Raw genomic sequence first — 19,921 nt, 5'->3', positions numbered from 1 at the left:
TTGGTAGAATTCTTATTCTCCCCATAGTATATCCCTTCATTTATCTAGGTCTTTTCCAGTATATTTCACTAGTGCTTTTTTTTAAAAACCAACTTTATTGAGGTAAAATTAATGTTCAGTAAAGTGGACCCCCATTTTAAGTGTGCATTTCAGTGAGTTTTGACAAACGTATTTATTCATGTAAGTAACCACCACAATAAAAATGTAGAAAATAAACCAGGTGTGGTGGCTCACGCCTACAATCCCAGCACTCTGGGAGGCCAAGGCGGGCAGATCACTTGAGGTCAGGAGTTCAAGACGAGCCTGGCCAACATGGTGAAACCCCGCCTCTACTAAAAATACAAAAATTAGCTGGGTGTGATGGCGCACAGTGTGATCCCAGCTACCTGGGAGGTTGAGGTGGGAGAATCGCTTGAAACCAGGAGGCAGAGGTTGCAGTGAGCCATGATCACACCACTGCACTCCAGCCTGGGTGACACAGCGAGACCCTGTCTCAAAAAAAAAAAAAAAAAGAAAGAATATATATATATATAATAGCCTATTCGTAGTTCTTTTTTAATTTTTTAATATTCAGAAACTTAATCTTCATTTCTAAAAACTTAATCTTCATTTCTAAAAACTTTGATCTGTCACTTCTCATTTTATATCCTCAAGTTCTAACCTATTTGCATTTCTTAATCCTAGAGTTATATAATCTGTTTGTTCCCTGTGATCTTCACAACCTTCAGGGTTTGCCTATTCATTTATCAGGTGCCTACCACATGCTAAGCACTGTCTAGGTACTAGAGATACAGTGGAAAATGAGATCATTCTTGTCAGAGACTCAAAGAAAGACAAGAAAATACGCATTTATATAAACTATAGTATGAGCAGTGCTTCAAAAGTGAATAAACAGCCAGGCACAGTAGCACATGCCTTTAGTCCCAGCTACCTGGGAGGCTGTGCTGGGAGAATTGCTTGAGCCCAGGAGTTTGAGGCCAGCCTAGGCAATGTGGTAAGACCCAGTCTTTTAAAATTAAAAAAATTGAATAAATGCAGGATATTGTGGAAGCATTTTGGAAGGATGACCTAACTTAAACTATAGGAGAATTAGGGGAAGCTCTTTGGAAGAAATGGTGCCTAATGTTGACATAAAAGAAATAATGAAGCAAGGAGAGGGAGACCAGAATTACGGGCAGAAGGAATAGCATTTGTAAAAGTAGGTTCCAGGAGGTAAGAAGGGCAACTTTTACATGCCTATTATAGGAGCGAGCATAAAGTAGAGTTCTATGGTGAGAAGAGATTACTTAGTGCTGCCATTCCAGCAATAACTGAGAGGTAGATTTAAAAATGGCACAAATAAGGCACATTTGTTTGGTGATGGGGAAATAAGTTCATGGAAGGCCATGAGTTGTTTGTGAATAGACTAGGTTCATGATATTGGACTTCTTACCAGTTTGGCCCTAGTTTTGTTGCAGAACAGATTATAATTGGGATCAGGGTATTTAGCAAAGGATCTATCCCAAGGCTAAAGATTAACCTAAGAAGAAAAGCACGAACATGTTACCACAAATTCTCTCTGTAGTCTGAAGGTACCTAATAATACCAAAGAAAGGCAGGCAAAAATGACTGACTTTCTTGCTGCAATTAAGAAATTCTGCTTTGTGTGAATGAATGTGTGCTAAAAAAAAAATACTTATATGTTCTGAACCCTTCCTCTCCCCATTCAGACATGGGAGCTTACAGTGTATTAAGCAAGTAGTTTATTCATTATTCTGTTAAAGACATTCCCATGGACAATACACGGAGATGGGAGATGGTGGCTACTACGTTAAGAAACAGTAAATTTTATTTGAAGGAAAGAAAGGCATTCAGGGCTTATTCAGTGTTCTGGGACTGGTGGATGCTTGTTTAAAATTGCTGGCTCCCTGAGCAGAAATTCTTTGAAATGGAGCAGCAGGTTAACCTTAACCGTTGCTCCTCGTCTTGTTTGTTTCTTCCATGTCAGTGGTGATGCTTTCTAAACACTCTCCCACAGTTAACATCTGAGTATCCTCTAGACAACTGCTTCATATCATGCACAACTGTATGCATTTGTCTCCATTCACATAAGGGAAGTAAGTGATCAAATACATAGATATTGTTACAAAGCTTACCAGATACATGTTTTTTATAACCATAAGTTAGATATTTACCACATCAGCACTGTACTGAATTCATGGTGGTTTGGCTCTCAAGTTTTACCTACCTGGAGTTCATTGGTTGAGTGTAGACACTTGAAGGTACAGGACATGTTATAATTTAGTGTAAAATGTTGCATATTGCTTTCACTTCTTTTTTCAGCCAATATTATTTAAAAGATTCCTGGCCAGGCATGGTAGCTCATGCCTGTAATCCCAGCACTTTGGGGTGCTGAGGCTGGTGGATCGCCTGAGGTCAGAAGTTGGAGACCAGCCTGGCCAAGATGGTGAAACCCTGTCTCTACTAAAAAATAAAAAAATTAGTTAGATGCGGTGGCGGGTGCCTGTAATCCCAGCTACTCAAGAGGCTGAGGCAGGAGAATTGCTTGAACCTGGGAGGCAGAGGTCGCAGTGAGCTGAGATCACACCACAGCATTCTAGCCTGGGTGACAGAGCAAGACTTCGTCTCAAAAAAAAAAAAAAAAGATTTCTGTATTCTCACATTATTTCAAAATTTTAAAAGTGTTTACATTTAATCCTTACAACATATCTTTGAAGTAGTTATCTTAGTTTTTTTGTGTTTTGGGGTTTTTTATTGAGACAGTCTTGCCCTGTTGCCCAAGCTGGAGTGCAGTGGTGATCATAGCTTACTGCAGCCTCAAACTCCTGGGTTTAAGCAAACCTCCCATCTTAGCCTCACAAGTAGCTAGGACTATAGGCACATGCCACAACGCCTGGCTATTTTTTTATTTTATTTTATTTTATTTTATGTATTTATTTTTTCAGACAGAGTTTCGCTCTTGTTGCCCAGGCTGGAGTACAATGGCACCATCTCGGCTCACCAGAACCTCCACCTCCTGGGTTCAAGCGATTCTCCTGCCTCAGCCTCCCGAGTAGCTGGGATTACAGGCATGCCCCACCATGCCCAGCTAATTTTTTTTTTCTTTTTTTTTTTTTTTTTTTTTGAGATGGAGTCTTGCTCTGTTGCCCAGGCTGGAGTGCAGTGGCGTGATCTCGGCTCACTGCAAGCTCCGCCTCCCAGGTTCATGCCATTCTCCTGCCTCAGCCTCCTGAGTAGCTGGGACTACAGGCGCCCGCCACCACACCTGGCTAATTTTTTGTATTTTTAGTAGGGATGGGGTTTCACCGTGTTAGCCAGGATGGTCTTGATTTCCTGACCTCGTGATCCACCTGCCTCGGCCTCCCAAAGTGCTGGGATTACAGGCATGAGCCACTGCACTGGGCCTAATTTTGTATTTTTAGTAGAGACGGGATTTCTTCATGTCGGTCAGGCTGGTCTTGAATTTCCAATCTCAGGTGATCCGCCTGCCTTGGCCTCCCAAAGTGTTGGGGATTACAGGTGTGAGCCACTGAGCCGGACTATTTTTTTATTTTGAAGAGATGGGTTCTCACTGTGTTGCCCAGGCTGGTCTTGAACTCCTGGGTTCAAGTGATCTTCCCACCTTGGCCTTCCAAAGCTCTGGGATTGCAGGTGTGAGCCACTGTGCCTGGTCTATCTTAGTTTTGTAGATGAGTTCCAGAGCCTTATATGGTCTTGAAAAGACATGACAGACCTGGAGCTTCTTATTCCTAAGCTGGTAGTTTCTATAGCACATTGTCAATGCAAGGCTATAAATCTATACTGGATTTTTTTTCTTTTTTTTTTTTTTTTTTTTTTTGCTTAACTTTTGACATCTTAACTGTTCTAACAATGGTATATATTTTGCTGAGTTTATAGATACCTTCCAGACAACACCTTTTATTGGATTAAAAAATAAAGCAAATTATATGAGTATTGACATAGAAGAGAGTTCATAGTTATACACTATTGCATAATTAATGATTCCATGTTGACTAGTGCTGTCTTTACTATTATCATTTGATGGAATGATTAATCTTTATTCTCATATAACAGTTATTTCTAGGATGGTTGCCTAGTAATCCTAAGATTCACCAACAGATTGTTTTAATTTGGTTATAATTAAATTATAGTTTTTTGTTGTGTATTTTCAGAAATTCTGCTTTTCTTGACTTTAAAATTATCTTTGACCCCAACCTTTCCCTTGGAGCCCAAGTGTTTCCTCCTTCTATTTAAAGGTGGATTTCATTGACTGGGTAGACAACATGTGGCCAAGGCACTTGAAGGAAAGCCAGACTGAATCAACCAATGCCATCTTGGAGATGCAGTACCCTAAAGTGCAGAAGTAAGTGATGCGCCCTGCCTCTTCTCCGTGTGCTGTGGGAGACCAAAGTAATAGCAAGGATTGGCTTCTCCCTTACAAGCTTTGCTCTGTATCCTAAATGATTAAAAAGATGAATTATTTAAAGATGAGACTTTACAGTTCCACAAGGAAGAGTGTATGTGAGCATACCATAGCACACAACCACATGGCTAAAGGAAAAAAAAAACTTACATTTTAGTCAATAGGGTAGAGGGAAAAAAAAACCTTTTTCTGATAACGTGATGACTTGAAAACACATTGCTTTTTCTCCTTCTGGAACTTAATTAAGTGGAAGATAATGGGAGTATACAAGAGGAGAGTATGGCATTTTGGTGGGGCAGATGTACTTTTTTCCATCAGTACACTAATGCTGCTGCTTTTTTTGGGTCAGGTACTGTCTAATGAGTGTTCGAGGCTGCTATACTGACTTCCATGTGGACTTTGGTGGTACCTCTGTTTGGTATCACATCCATCAAGGGGGAAAGGTATGGTCATAGTTGTGATAGGGGTTGGAATCTGAAGTTGATTGTATAACTTTGCTTCAGTTCATGTATGCTTAATATACCCTGGAAATGAATCTGTTAGGGAATTGTCCCCATTCATATCTGGAAAGAATTATAGATTAAGTTCACCTTATTGGCTAGTGTTCAGTAGAAATTAGTATTCATCTAGTTCACTATCATTACACCATTGGCACAGCACTCAGTAAATCTCAATAGTCCTGTTTCTAGATTCCTGAATCAGAATTCTCCAAATGAAGCCAAAGAAGTGATTTTAGAAGGACAAGATAATTTCTGTACTTGGAAGTATAATAAATAGTGGAAGGGAACACGAATTTTGGATAGATTCACTGTGAAATCAGCAAATGAAGATCTAAACCAATTTTCCCTCTATGTAGCCATTGGTCTGAAATGTGGCCAAAGGGAGCCTTTAAGTCCTTTTTGAGGATGTAAATAGGTTTTGAAGGATTATCTTTATTCATTCAGTTATATTCCAGCTTGTGAAAATGCTTCTGAATGCTATATGCGAATGGAAATCTAGAATTAATACCGGAGGTTTATAGTATTATACTCTTGTTACTCTTTTTTCTGTTACTTGCAGTGAATGCATTTGTAAGAGAAAAGTAGAACTAGAATGAGAATAGATAATGCCTTGTTTAAAACATGAGGTCTTGGCCGGGCATGGTGGCTCATGCCTGTAATCCCAGCACTTTGGGTGGCTGAGGCGGGCGGATCAGCTGAGGTCGGGAGTTCAAGACCAGCCTGACCAACATGGAGAAAGCACGTCTCTACTAAAAATACAAAATTAGCTGGGTGTGGTGGTGCATGGCTATAATCCCAGCTACTCGGGAGGCTGAGGCAGGAGAATCACTTGAACCCACGAGGTGGAGGTTGCAGTGAGCTGAGATTGCGTCGTTGCACTCTAGCCTGGGCAACAAGAGCAAAACTCTGTCTCAAAGAAGAAACAAACAACAACAACAAAAAACATGAGGTCTTGGCCAGGCACAGTGGCTCACGCCTGTAATCCAGCACTTTGGGAGGCCAAGGTGGGCGGATCATAAGGTCAGGAGATCGAGAACATCTTGGCCAACATGGTGAAACCCTGTCTCTACTAAAAATACAAAAATTAGCTGGGCGTGGTGGCGCACGCCTGTAGTCCCAGCAACTCTGGAGGCTGAGGCAGGAGAATCGCTTGAACCCAGGAGGTGGAAGTTGCAGTGAGCCAAGATCGTGCCACTGCACTCCAGCCTGGACTACAAGAGTGAAACTCCGTCAAAAAAAAAAAAAGTCTTAATCAGAACAACTATGTCTCCAAATCCAAAAGTCATTTTGTTTACTTCAGATCCCTTTAAGCCCTGTTGATCTTAGTTACTACCTTGGACAAAACAACCTGAGCCAGTCTCTTGAAGATACTGTGCCTAATTAACTGTGCTACTTAGGACTCTGGAAGCCAGACATGTCTGGAAGCCAGACATGGAAGTCAGAGGTGTTTAAGGGACTGCCTAGGTAATGAGCTGAATGTCCCTCTTCTCTCCGAGTCCTGGATGGTGTGTAGTCAAACCCCAGGGAAGCCTTAATGGTGTTGGATCAAGTGGAGGATAAGAAAGATCTACTGCCTTGGACCTTCTAGGGTTTACCAAATAGTCAAGTTCTATAGGCTGGGAAAAATGCTTGCCTTTCTTCTACCTGGTGGTCTTAATTTTGTACCTGTTTATCAGTTGAGGGAGACGACTGGGTCATGTCAATGGCTGTTAACAGACTAAAGTTTTTTAACTCACAGGTCTTCTGGCTCATCCCCCCTACAGCCCACAACCTGGAGCTGTACGAGAATTGGCTGCTGTCAGGGAAACAGGGAGACATCTTTCTGGGTGACCGGGTGTCAGATTGTCAGCGCATTGAGCTCAAGCAGGGCTATACCTTCGTCATTCCCTCAGGTAAGCAAAATGGGAAGAGTGGGTTATTTAGCCATTTTTTTCTTCATGAAAAAGAAATTGATGGATTACCACCCAGAATAGTTATGATGCTGGGGTCTGCAGAAAACAACAGTGTTTCTTCCTGTCATTACGGAGTAGATGCTGAGGTTTTGTTTGTTTTGTTTTCAGTTTGAAAAGGCAGTGGTTTTCCAATAAAGTATATAAGAATTGCCAACAGAGGCTTTTCAGATATACACGTTTGGGCTCTGCATTAGCCCTAGTAATTTAGAATCTCTATAGATAGGACCTGTTCTGCAGGTGATACACAATCTATGTTGAAGAGCTGCCTACTATTCTAGGGAATGGCCGTGAAGGCTGGAGTGCTTAGTCAGGGATGTTTTTGATCAAGTCATTAAATCAAAGTAAGTGCTTACAAAGATCACAGATTTTGGAGTCACAGACCTCTATTAGGATTCTGACTATGTATTTACCTGCTAGATACTACGCTTAGAGCAAATATTTAAATCTGTGTCTGATTTTGTTATAAGGAATATAAATGAGAACACATGTAAACCAAGCTTATCCAACCTGCAGGCCACAGGCCTCATGCAGCCCAGGATGGCTTTGAACGTGGCCTAACACAAATTCATAAGCCTTCTTAAAACATTATGAGATTTTTTTTTTTTGCAATTTTTTTTAAGCTTGTCAGCTGTCATTAGTATTAGTATATTTTATTTATTTATTTATTTATTTATTTATTTATTTATTTTGAGATGGAGTCTCGCTCTGTAGCCTCAGGCTGGAGTGCAGTAGCGTGATCTTGGCTCACTGCAACCTCCACCTCCCAGGTCCCGGTTCAAGCAATTCTCCTGCCTCACCCTCCTGAGTAGCTGGGATTACAGGTGTGCACCACCATGCCTAGCTAATTTTTGTATTTTTACTGGAGACGGGGTTTCACCATGTTGGCCAGGCTGGTCTTGAACTCCTGACCTCGTGATCCACCTGCCTCAGCCTTCCAGAGTGCTGGGATTATAGGCGTGAGCCACCGCGCCTGGCCATGTTAGCGTATTTTATGTGTTGCCGAAGCAATTCTTCTTCCAGTGTGGCCCAGGGAAGCCAAAAGATTGGACACCCCTGAATTGTAAACTATCTTGTACAGAGCCTGGTTTATAGTTGGTGCTCCAGTAAACGTTTATTATGTGCTAAGCATTTGATGTGCATTTTCTCATTTAATGCTCACGAGCAACCATAAGAGGTATTATTTATCCTGGTTTTATAGAGGAAATTGAGGCTTTGAGAGATTAAGTAACTTGACAAACCACTAAGAAGCAGAATCAGTGAAGAGTGTGATCTAGGGGTCTTGTACTAGTTCTCTGAGAGAGACTTACTGTAGTGTGTGTTTTCAGCCACTGCCCTCTGTTCCCCTTCTTCTAGGCTGGATTCATGCTGTGTATACTCCTACAGACACATTAGTGTTTGGGGGCAATTTTTTGCATAGCTTCAACATCCCTATGCAGTTAAAAATATACAACATTGAAGATCGGACACGGGTAAGTAATCTTATGTAACAGTTGGATGTGAAGAGGTTTACTCCAGTTAAGATAGATGTTACAAGAGATTCATTGATGGTTTATCAAAACTTCCATTTTTCTTTCAGTTAAAATGTAGTGTCAATGTTTTGGGAGCACACAAAACTTTAAATTTAATTTTTTTTTTTTTTTTTTTTTTTTAAGGCAGAATCTTGTTCTGTTTTCCAGGCTAGAGTGCAGTGGCGTGATCATGGATGACTGCAGCCTCAACCTCCCAGGCTCAAGCATCCTCCTGCCTCAGCCTCCCAAGTAGCTGGGACTACGGGTGCACACCACATCTGACTAATTTTTAATTTTTTTTCGTAGAGACTTGGTCTCACTGCGTTGCCCAGGCTGGTCTAGAACTCCTGGTTCAAGCAGTCCTCCCACCTCAGCCTCCCAAAGTGCTGGGATTACAGGTGTGAGCCCCTACGACTGGCCAAATAAAAATTTTAACACGATTTACATACTCGGTTTTGGGGACTCCAATTCTGTGAGGTTTTTGGTATCTTGGATTTCTTTTTCTTTCCATTTTATTTTATTTTATTTTATTTTATTTTTTAGCCAACACCATAGTGAATGGGAAAAAGTAACATTTTTTTCTTTTAATATTTGGGACAGAGTCTCACTCTGTTGCCCAGGCTGGTGTGCAGTGTCACAGTCATGGCTCACTGCAGCCTTGACCTCCCTGGGCTCAGTTGATCCTCCCACCTCAGCCTCCCAGGTAGCTGGGACTACAGGCACATGCCACCACACCCAGCTAAGTTTTTTGTATTTTTTTGAGATGGGTTTTTGCTATGTTGCCCAGGCTTGTCTTGAACTCCTGGGCTCAAGTGATCTGCCCGCTTTGGCCTCCTAAAGTGCTGGGATTACAGGTGTGAGCTACTGCATCTCACAGTATCTTGGATTTTTATAAGGCCAGACATTTACCTCTGGTAATCTCTTGAGCCATGTGTTTCATTTTTATGCTCACAGAATAATTTGGTGTAATGGGGCTTATCAACTCAAATTTCAGAACTTTAAATTCATGTATCTTTTTCTACACTGATGATTATACTCAAAGCATCTTACTTTAATTATATAAATGTATATACTGTCTTTCTCCACTGGGGTTTTAAGAGAGAATTAAGCCCAAAATAAAATAATTTGTGTATCTTATTTTCTCAGTTTTCCCTAGGATGATACACAGCTAATACCTTTCTAGATGCATAGAAAAAAGTTAATTTATTATACACAATGGATACCTTAAGGCAAGAGTTGACAAACTTTTTCTGCAAAGGACCAGATAGTAAATATTTTAGGCTTCGTGGGTAGTAAATATTTTAGGCTTCGTATCTGTTGTAACTGTTTAACCCTACCTTATAGCATGAAATACTTAAATGAGTATGGCTCAAATAATATAAAATTTTATTCATAGACACTGAAAGTTGAATTTCAGATAACTTTAACAAGTCACAGAATACTCTTAAATTTTTTTCAACCATTAAAAAATGTAAAAAACGATCCTTTTATAGTTCATGATCATGATTAGGTGTTCATGCACGTATGTGAAAGACGCCACCCTTGAACCTTGTTACTGTTAATACGTCAGCACATTACTTGTCTGACCCGAAAAAAAAAAAAAGGTAAAAAACACTCTTAGTTCACAGGAATCATAAAAAGAGGCAGCAGGCCAAATCCACTAAGTGTTGTTTGCTGGGTAGCCTCCACCTTAGATAATGAGGGCTTATTTTTTTTAGCAGACTTCTAATTGGTAAGGGCTGAATCCTATATGGAAGTATAGATGATACTGGGATTAAATAGCAATTAGAATATTTGGGGGTTGTGATGTTTGTAAGTTACTCTCAAGTAACTTAGCAGAATACTAAGCTAGTATGAAGATCAGCAAACGTGGAGAAATGTTAACAGTTGGAGAATTGCAGAGAAGAGTGTAGAACTATTAGTGCTACTGCTCTTGAAACTTTTTGGTAGAATTAAAAGTATTTAAAATTTAAAAATAGCAATTAATGAAGAATTCACAACTTTTATAAGGATTGGTCACTGACCTATGTACTGCGATAATAGTCAACCATTATGGTGCCTATTTTGCAACATTTATTTTGGTGTAGGAGTTACGTATCACTATACACACCATTGATATTATTGTTGGAGTTACAGGAATTGCCTTATTAGTAGAATTAAGAGAGGAAGCCAGTGCTGCTTCAACACATTTTATAAAAGTACATTTCTTTTTATTTGTTAAGAGTAACAAAAGTACAGGTCAGGCACAGGGGCTCATACCTGTAATCCCAACCCTTTGGGAGCCCAAAGTGGGAGGATTATGTGAAGCAAGGAGTTTGAGACTCTCCTGGGCAACAAAGCTGGGTGTGGTGGCGCATGCCTGTAATCCTAGCTACTGGGGAGGCTGAGGTGAGAGGATTGCTTGAACCTAGGAGTTCCAGGTTGCAGTGAGCTATGATGGTGCCACTGTACTCCAGTGTGGGTGGAAGAGTGAGACACAGACTGTTAATTTAAAAAAAAAAAAAAAAAAAAAAAAGATGTCTATTCTAAAATAGGTAAATATTCTAAAATAGGGAAAATGTTTCAAAAGAAAAAAAATGTGTAATTCCATAGTAAAATACTCCCATTTAACTCTGTCATTCTTAGAGGTAATTATGTACCCATTCTAAGATTTAGTCTGAAAACTGGTTTTTAGAATGTGTTCCCTTTTTATGGTTAAAGATGACTCTTATACCTGGGGCTTAACTGGTTCAGTTTCAGGGAAGAAAAGGAAAATATACATTCAGTAACATAAAGTGAGCACCTTATCCCTGCATGAAGAGTTTTCTACGTAAAGAGAAGAAAAATAAGAAAAAAAAAAAAAAAAAAGGCCAGGCACAGTGGCTCACACCTGTAATCCCAACACTTTGGGAGGCCAGGCAGGCAGATTACCTGAGGTCAGGAAGTTGAGACCAGCCTGACCAACATGAAGAAACCCTGTCTCTACTACAAATACAAAATTAGCCAGGCGTGGTGGCACATGCTTGTAATCCCAGCTACTCAGGAGGCTGAGGCAAGAAAATCGCTTGAACCCGGGAGGCGGAGGTTGCAGTGAGCCGAGATCGCACCATTGCACTCCAGACTGGGCAACAAGAGTGAAACTCCGTCTCAAAAAAAAAAGATAAAGAATAAGAGAAAAAATAAATAAAAGGAAAAAAAGAGTCCTACAAACTCTTAACTGGTAAAAATTCATCTTGATTTATCTAATTCCTAGACTTTATCAAAAATTTCAGTGTCTAATCATTGTTTTCTATTTTTTCCAAGAACGGCTTAATTATTTAATTCCAAATAAAATCTTTCTGTAGTCCCATAAAATTTCATTGTGTTTACTATATTGGTACACACAGCAATTTTTTATTGCTTTCCATACCAACCTTTTATGTGAAAATACCAACCTGGCATTCATTTGATATGTTACTAATCTCTAGAGTTATAAAAATCTCTATAAAGTTAAGAGAATGTATAGGGAATGCTTTACCAAAGAAATACAAAGCATGTTGCAAACAAGACAATGTTCTGGTTACTTCTGCCATACCAATGTAGAAATTTACTATTTAAATTTAAGTGTTGGTAATTATTCTAATAGTGCTTAAAGGCTCAATAATTGTATAATGGGGAGTTTTAAAAATTCTTTCCGTGGCCGCGTGTGGTAGCTAGTGCCTGTAATCCCAGCACTTTGGGAGGCCAAGGCAGGTAGATCACCTGAGGTCAGGAATTCGAGACCAGCCTGACCAACATGGAGAAAACCCGTCTCTATTAAAAATACAAAATTAGCCGGACATGGTGGCGCATGCCTGTAATCCCAGCTACTCGGGAGGCTGAGGCAGGAGAATCGCTTGAACCCGGGAGGCGGAGGTTGCAGTGAGCCGAGATCGTGCCATTGCACTCCAGCCTGGGCAACAAGAATGAAACTCCATCTCAAAAAAAAAAAAAAAAAAATTGTTTCCAAAAAATGCTAACCCAGTCTTAGAAATTGATATGCAGCATAAGTAAAAAGCAATGGGGTCAGGTTGGGTATGTGGTATCTCTTGGCTATAATTAATACAGTCTTATAAGTTACAAGTAAAAACTCAAAATTTTAATGCCTGTATTTCATATTTTCTTCCTTTTTTCTTTCTTTCTGTTTTATTTATTTATTTATTTTTGACACAGGGTCTCACTCTGTCTCCCAGGCTGGAGTGCAGTAGCATGATCTCAGCTCATTGCAGCCTCAACCTCGTAGGCTCAAGTGATCCTCCTGCCTCAGCCTCCTGAGTAGCTGGGACCACAGACGCACACCACCACACCTGGCTAGTTTTTTTATTTTTATTTTTTTGTAGAAATGAGGTTTTACAATGCTGCCCAGGCTCGTCTCAAACTCCTGGGCTCAAGCAGTCCTCCGGCCTCAGGCCCCCAAAGCCTTGGGACCACGGGCGTGAGCCACTATGCCCAGACTCTTCTTTTTTTTAAACTGTCATTATTACTCAGCTTTCAACTGATTTCCAGAGGGCTTTAGAATTTGGAGTTGTCCTGAACTCCTAATAAAAACTCTTCCAGAAAGTGTTGCTATACTTAAAAGGCTAATGGAGAGGCATAGTGTATTATATTTAATTTTGAGGGACCAAATACCTATTAGTTGTTGTCTGTCTCCTCTGTCTCCCTTAGTCAGAAATAAATAAATTTTACTTTTGTGTAAGAGAGTCATTCTTTTAGTTGTTAAAGTTTTAGCCACATAAGAACCCAGAATCGGAGTCTGGCTACTGTGCATTAGAAAATTGATTGGGGCTAACTATGAAAAGTACATCTCCTCTCCTGCCTTGCCATGGGGAGAGTGATCTCCTTATTCCCCAGTGATGCCCTGTGGCCTGGTGAAGGTTTTTGAAAAGGGACTGCTATCCAGTTCTCCATGATTCAGGAAGACTACCTGATATAGAGTTTGAAAACGGGTAGGTGAAGTCATCCCTACAATATGGGAGGAGATGGGAACATTCTCAGGAGCTGCATATTCAAAACAATATCATTTGGCTTATCCTTTTGAAATATGGCCTCTCTAAAAACTGTATGGCCAGATATGGTGGTTCGTGCCTATAATCCTAAGCACTTTTTGGGAGTTTGAAGCGGAGGATCCCTTAATCCCAGGAGTTTAAGTCCAGCCTGGATAATATAGTGAGACCCTGTCCCTACCAAAAATTAACCCTTTTCTTTTTTTTTTTTTGAGACGGAGTCTCCCTCTGTCCCCTAGGCTGGAGTGCAGTGGCACAATCTCGACTCACTGCAAGCTCCGCCTCCCGGGTTCACACCATTCTCCTGCCTCATCCTCCTGAGTAGCTGGGACTACAGGTGCCCGCCACCAAGCCCGGCCAATTTTTGTCTTTTTAGTAGAGATGGGGTTTCACCGTGTTAGCCAGGATGGCCTTGATCTCCTGACCTTGTGATCCACCCACTTCGGCCTCCCAAAGTGCTGGGATTACAGGCTTGAGCCATCACGCCCGGCCAAAATTAACCTCTTTCTAATTTCCCCAATGATACTCACCGGTGGCACTTGGCAGCTGCAGCATTTTTTTTTTTTTTTTTTTTTGAGACAGAGTTTTGCTGCTGTTGTCCAAGCTGGAGTGCAGTGGTGCGATCTCAGCTCACTGCAACCTCCACCTCCCAGGTTCAAACAATTCTCCTGCCCCTGCGTCCTGAGTAGCTGGGATTACAGGTATGCGCCACCACGCTGATTTTTGTATTTCTAGTAGAGACAGGGTTTCACCAGGCTGGTCTCGAACTCTTGACCTCAGGTGATCCACTTGCCTTGGCCTCCCAAAGCGCTGGGATTACAGGTGTGAGCCATCACGCCCGGCGGCTGCAGCATTTACCCCAAGATAACTTTGCCACGAACTATCTCACTTTTATTATTTTTACATCACTCTAGTATACTGACTTTGAAAACAAAAGATATCATTCTGTTTACAGCATTCTGTTTTTAGTAGTGGTATTTCCACTTACAAAATATAGTTATTCTTGATTGCTGAAAATGTCAAATCCTAGAAAACGTAGCATTCCTATGCGTGATGTTAACATCATTCTTGGGCAGGCGTGATGGCTTATGCCTGTAATCCCAGCACTTTGGGAGGCTGAGGCAGGCAAATCACTGGAGGTCAGGAGTTTGAGACCAACCTGGCCAACATGGTGAAACCCCGTCTCTACTAAAAATACAACAATTGGCCAGGTGCGCTGGCTCACACCTGTAATCCCAGCACTTTGGGAGGCCGAGGTGGGTGGATCACCTGACGTCAGGAGTTCGAAACCAGTCTGACCAACATGGAGAAAGCGTGTCTCTACTAAAAATACAAAATTAGCCAGGTGTGGTGGCGCATGCCTATGATCCCAGCTACTCGGGAGGCTGAGGCAGGAAAATCACTTGAACTCAGAGGCGCAGGTTGTGGTGAGCCGAGGTCACGCCACTGGACTCCAGCCTGGGCAACAAGAGCAAAACTCTGTCTCTAAATAAATAAATAGCTGGGCATGGTGGCTCATGCCTGTAATCCCAGCACTTTGGGAGGCTGAGGCGGGTGGATCACCTGAGGTCAAGAGTTCGAGACCAGCCTGGCCAAGATGGTGAAACCCCATCTCTACTAAAAACATAAAAATTAGCTGGTCATGGCGGTGCACACCTGTAATCCCAGCTACTTGGGAGGTTGAGGCAGGAGAATCGCTTGAACCCAGGAGGTGGAAGTTGCAGTGAGCCAAGATTGCACCATTGTAGTCCAGCCTGGGCAACAAGAACAAAACTCTGTGTCAAAAAATAGTAAAAATAAATAAATAAATAAATTTAAAATAACAATTAGCCGGGTGTGGGGGCACACACCTATAATCCTAGCTGCTCAGGAGGCTGAGGCAGGAGAATCGCTTGAACCCAGGAGGTGGAGATTGCAATGAGCCGAGATCCCACCACTGCATGCTAGCCTTGGTGACAGAGCGAGATTCCATCTCAAAAAATAATATATCATTCATGAACAGTTGTTGGCCAGAGATTCATTTGATGGATCTGATTTTTCTGAAATAGACGATCCTGATGATTCAGACCATCCTGCTGTTAGTTTTGTTTAGAAATAACTCCAAGGACAGTTTTTATATTTTATGTTCACCTTGAAAATCAATCAGATTTCCGGCCAGGCACAGTGGCTCACACCTGTAATCCTAGAACTTTGGGAGGCCAAGGCGGGCAGATCACGAGGTCAGGAGATCGAGACCATCCTGGCTAACACGGTGAAACCCCATCTCTACTAAAAATACAAAAAATTAGCCGGGCGTGGTGGCAGGCGCCTGTAGTCCCAGCTACTCGGGAGGCTGAGGCAGGAGAATGGCGTGAACTCGGAAGGCAGAGCTTGCAGTGAGCCGAGATTGCGCCACTGCACTCCAGCCTAGGCAACAGAACAAGACTCCGTCTCGAAAAACAAACAAATGAAAATCAATCAGATTTCCTTCAGCATCAAAGAGCGTGTTTATGTAAAATTAAATGAGCTCTGGCCGCGAGCTGCTCTTTTATTTTCTAAAAGGGAAATGGGTTAATAAATTAGCCAGGTGTGGTGGCATACACCTGTAATCTCAGCTACTGGGAAGGCTTTGGTGGGAGGATGATAGCCTGGGTGAAAGAGCAAGACCCTGTCTCTAAAAGTTAAAAAAAAATGGTTTTAAAAAAAGGCAACCAAATATATTTAGGATAGTCCCCATCATTGGTCTTCCTCACTGATTAATCTGTGCTGATTTGTCCTTTCCTGGACTGTGATATATCTAAAGAGTACTTTTTAAAATTAGTATCCAGCTGAAATAATAATGAAAATGCTCTTTTGGGAAGAATGGAGAGAAAATAAAGATAGTGATTGATTAAGTCATATGGAACATTAATCTGGTTTGTGGACATACCATTTTGGCAGACTACAAAGTATGAGGCAGGCAAGCTGAGCATCGATAGTGGAGAACATACCCAACCTGGTGCCCTAGACTAGACATGGTCTGAGAGTGAGTCTCCAGTCAAATTTTAGTATTTGTAATAGCCTAATATGAACATGTCACTTCATCTCATGTCGTGTTTTTCCATGAGATTCTTTGTTCCATGGCGTTCTGATTCAGGGGCAAATATAGTAAAGCAAGAGTACTTTGCATGCCTTTTTCTCAAGTATTTTGTGTCTTACTCTTACATTTTACTCTGTCCCAGAACCGAAATTTTCATTGTTTTGATGCTTTCCCACTCAACAAAGACAGCTTCTTGGTGGTTCTAAGTGGTCTTCCTCAAGTACCTTTTTTTGTTGTTGTTGTTGAGACGGAGTCTCACTCTGTAGCCCAGATTGGAGTGCAGAGGTGTGATCTCAGTTCACTGCAACCTCCGCCTCCCAGGATCAAGTGATTCTCATTCCTCAGCCTCCCGAGTAGCTGGGATTACAAGATGTGCACCACCACACCTGGCTAATTTTTGTATTTTTAGTAGAGGCAGGGTTTCACCATGTTGGTCAGGCTGGTTGCGAACTCCTGACCTCAAATGATCCACCCATCTGGGCCTCCCAAGTACCCTTTATCTTTAGTGATTGTTTCTCAAGACCAACATTTTCTAAGTTGATGGTTCTACTTAAGTTTTTGCTTCAGATGCCAAGCTGGGTTTGCAGGTTGACTGGTGAGAGTATTTCCTGGGTTAATGATTGCAGTAATTCCATTTGTTGTACTCTCTTTCCTTGAAAATCATCATCTTTTCTCTATTGTATTCCTCTGTAGGTTCCAAATAAGTTTCGCTATCCATTCTACTATGAGATGTGTTGGTATGTGTTGGAGCGCTATGTGTACTGCATAACCAACCGTTCCCACCTAACCAAGGAATTTCAGAAAGAGTCCCTCAGCATGGGTAAGTATTCTGCCTATAAGGAGCTTTGAAGACACCGCTTAGGACTGAGGGTGAGGCCCGAAATACTCAGTAGGCTGTCACTCAATATGTTCTTGGTTTTTTAATTCCTCTGCTTGGAAGTACCAAATTCATTCATTGGAATTGAATACCAGTTACGTACCCAGCTGTGAGTTAATGGCCAAATGAAATACTCTGGATCTGGTCTTTGTCTGAGTTGCTATTACTTAGCTCCTCAAGAAGGATGATCAAGCCGGACACACTGGTTCACGCCTGTAATCCTAGCACTTTGGGAGGCCAAGGTGGGCGAATGGCTTGAGCCCAGGAGTTCAAGACCAGCCTGGGCAACATGGCGAAACCCCATCTCTACAGAAACTACAGAAAATTGGGCAGGCATGGTGGCTCGAGTCTCAGCTACTCACGAGGCTGAGGTGGGAAGATCACTGGAGCCCAGGAGGTTGAGGCTGCAGTGAGCCGAAGATCATGCCACTGCACTCTAGCCTGGGCGACAGAGTGAAACCCTGTCGTGAAATAAAAAGAAAGAAAGAAAGATGATCAGTTGTCTAATATGCTTTTTGTTTTTGTTTTAGAGACAGGGCCTTGCCCTGTCGTCCAAGTTGAATTGTAGTGGCGTGATCATAGGTCACTGTAACCTCAAACTCCTGGGCTCAAGCAATCCCCCTCCTGAGTAGCTAGGATTACAAGCATACACCACTACGCCCAGCTAATTCTTACTTTCTGTAGAGATGAGGTCTTGCTGTGTTGCCCAGGCTGGTCTCAAACTCCTAGCCTCAAGCTGTCCTCCTGCCTCCACCTCCCAAAGCATTGGGATTACAGCTGTGAGCCACCACACCTGGCCCAGTTGTCTAATGTGTTTTATTGTATAAAGAATGGTCTTTGGCACAATAAAAACTAGGAATACATCATCAAAATAACCTGTTGTATTCTAGGGACTATACTAAGCAGTTTACATTTATTAAATTCTTATTATTACCTTAGAGATAGGTATTATTATCCTCATTTTACAAATGGGAACATTAAGGTTCAAGGATATTTAAAAACTTGTCCATGAGCTTAAAATTAATAAGTGGCAAAGCCACAGCTTTTAGAGTCTGACCAGCTTGGTTCAGCTTCACAGCTTAAACCAGGTTGGTCAGACTCTGCAGTTTATGCTCTTTATCTCTGTGCTTTCAAGTTTCCCCAACATCTATCAGAGAAATATTTTAATTAGATGACAGTATAGTTTCAGTATACATTTTTAGACTCTTCTGTGTCAGAAATTGGTAAGGACTCAACACCATAATATCCTGGGATCACATGTTCTTATGGAATCTTTAATCCAAGCAAGATACTTTTTGCTTTAGCATTTTACTTTTACTGCATAATTTTACTCATAGTTTATATTCTCAGTTGAAAATAAAAAATGGGCCGGGCGCAGTGGCTCACACCTGTAATCCCAGCACTTTGGGAGGCCAAGGCGGGCGGATCATGAGGTCAGGAGTTCGAGACCAGCCAGGCCAATATGGTGAAACCCAGTCTCTACTAAAAAATACAGAAATTAGCCAGGCGTGGTGTCACGCGCCTATAGTCCCAGGTACTCGGGAGGCTGCGGCAGGAGAATCACTTGAACCCAGGAGGCGGAGGTTGCAGTGAGCTGAGGTCACGCCACTGCACTCCAGCTTGGGCAACAGAGTAAGACTCCATCTCAAAAAAAAAAAAAATACATCTAGGCCGGGCGTGGTGGCTCACGTCTGTAATCCCAGCACTTTGGGAGGCCGAGGAGGGCCGATCACGAGGTCAGGAGATCGAGACCATCCTGGCTAACATGGTGAAACCCCATCTCTACTAAAGATACAAAAAATTAGCCAGACGTGGAGGCGGGCACCTGTAGTCCCAGCTACTTGGGAGGCTGAGGCAGGAGAATGGCATGAACCCAGAAGGCGGAGCTTGCAGTGAGCCGAGATCACACCACTGCACTCCAGCCTGGGCGACAGAGCGAGACTCCATCTCAAAAAAAAAAAAAAAATACATCTAATAGAGCTAGGCACTGTGATGTGCACCTGTAGTCCCAGCTAGTTGGGAGGCTAAGGCAGGAGGATCACTTGAGTCCAAGAGTTCAAGACCAACTTAGGCAACATAGTGACACCCCCATCTCAAAATATAACCAAAAAACACATACAGACCAGGCATGGTGGCTCATGCCTGTAATCTCAGTACTTTAGGAAACCAAGGTGGAAGGCGCACCTAAGTCCAGGAGATTGAGACCAGCCTGGGCAACATGACCAGACCCTGTCCACAAAAATTTTAAAAATTAGCTGAGTGTGGTGACGCATGCCTCTGGTCCCAGCTGTTTGGGAGGCTAATGTGGGAGGATTGCTTGAGCCCAGGAGGTTGAGGCTGCAGTGAGCCATGATTGCATCACTGCACTCCAGCCTGGGCAACAGAGTGAGACCCTATCTCAAAACAAACCACAACATAAAAAAAAAACCCACATCTAGGCCAGGCGCAGTGGCTCACACCTGTAATCCCAGCACTTTGGGAGGCCGAGGTGGGCGGATCACGAGGTCAGGAGATAGAGACCAGCCAGGCCAATATGGTGAAACCCCATCTCTACTAAAAATACAAAAAATTAGCCGGGCGTCGTGGCGGGTGCCTGTAGTCCC

General features: G+C 42.1%; 1 protein-coding gene and 1 non-coding gene across 4 annotated transcripts in view; both read left to right on the top strand.

The window, feature by feature from the left end:
- The window catches only part of KDM2A (lysine demethylase 2A), a 150,615-nt gene that overhangs the window by 101,944 nt on the left and 28,750 nt on the right, over positions 1-19,921 (top strand). For all 3 annotated transcript variants that reach the window (XM_054437445.2, XM_054437446.2, XM_063671671.1), the window contains 5 exons: positions 4,257-4,363; positions 4,773-4,866; positions 6,662-6,815; positions 8,229-8,344; positions 17,135-17,261. In XM_054437445.2, coding sequence (XP_054293420.1) covers positions 4,257-4,363; positions 4,773-4,866; positions 6,662-6,815; positions 8,229-8,344; positions 17,135-17,261 — 598 coding nt within the window. The remainder of the gene's footprint in view (positions 1-4,256; positions 4,364-4,772; positions 4,867-6,661; positions 6,816-8,228; positions 8,345-17,134; positions 17,262-19,921) is intronic.
- Positions 9,865-9,971, top strand: LOC129009187 (small nucleolar RNA U13). The gene has a single exon (XR_008492716.1). It is a non-coding gene; the product is annotated as a small nucleolar RNA U13 (small nucleolar RNA).

The sequence above is a fragment of the Pongo pygmaeus genome, chromosome 9, assembly GCF_028885625.2.
Source record: "Pongo pygmaeus isolate AG05252 chromosome 9, NHGRI_mPonPyg2-v2.0_pri, whole genome shotgun sequence".
Taxonomy (NCBI): Eukaryota; Metazoa; Chordata; class Mammalia; order Primates; family Hominidae; genus Pongo; species Pongo pygmaeus.
Note: the sequence above shows the minus strand (reverse complement) of the source record. Positions and strands in the feature narration are given on the sequence as shown.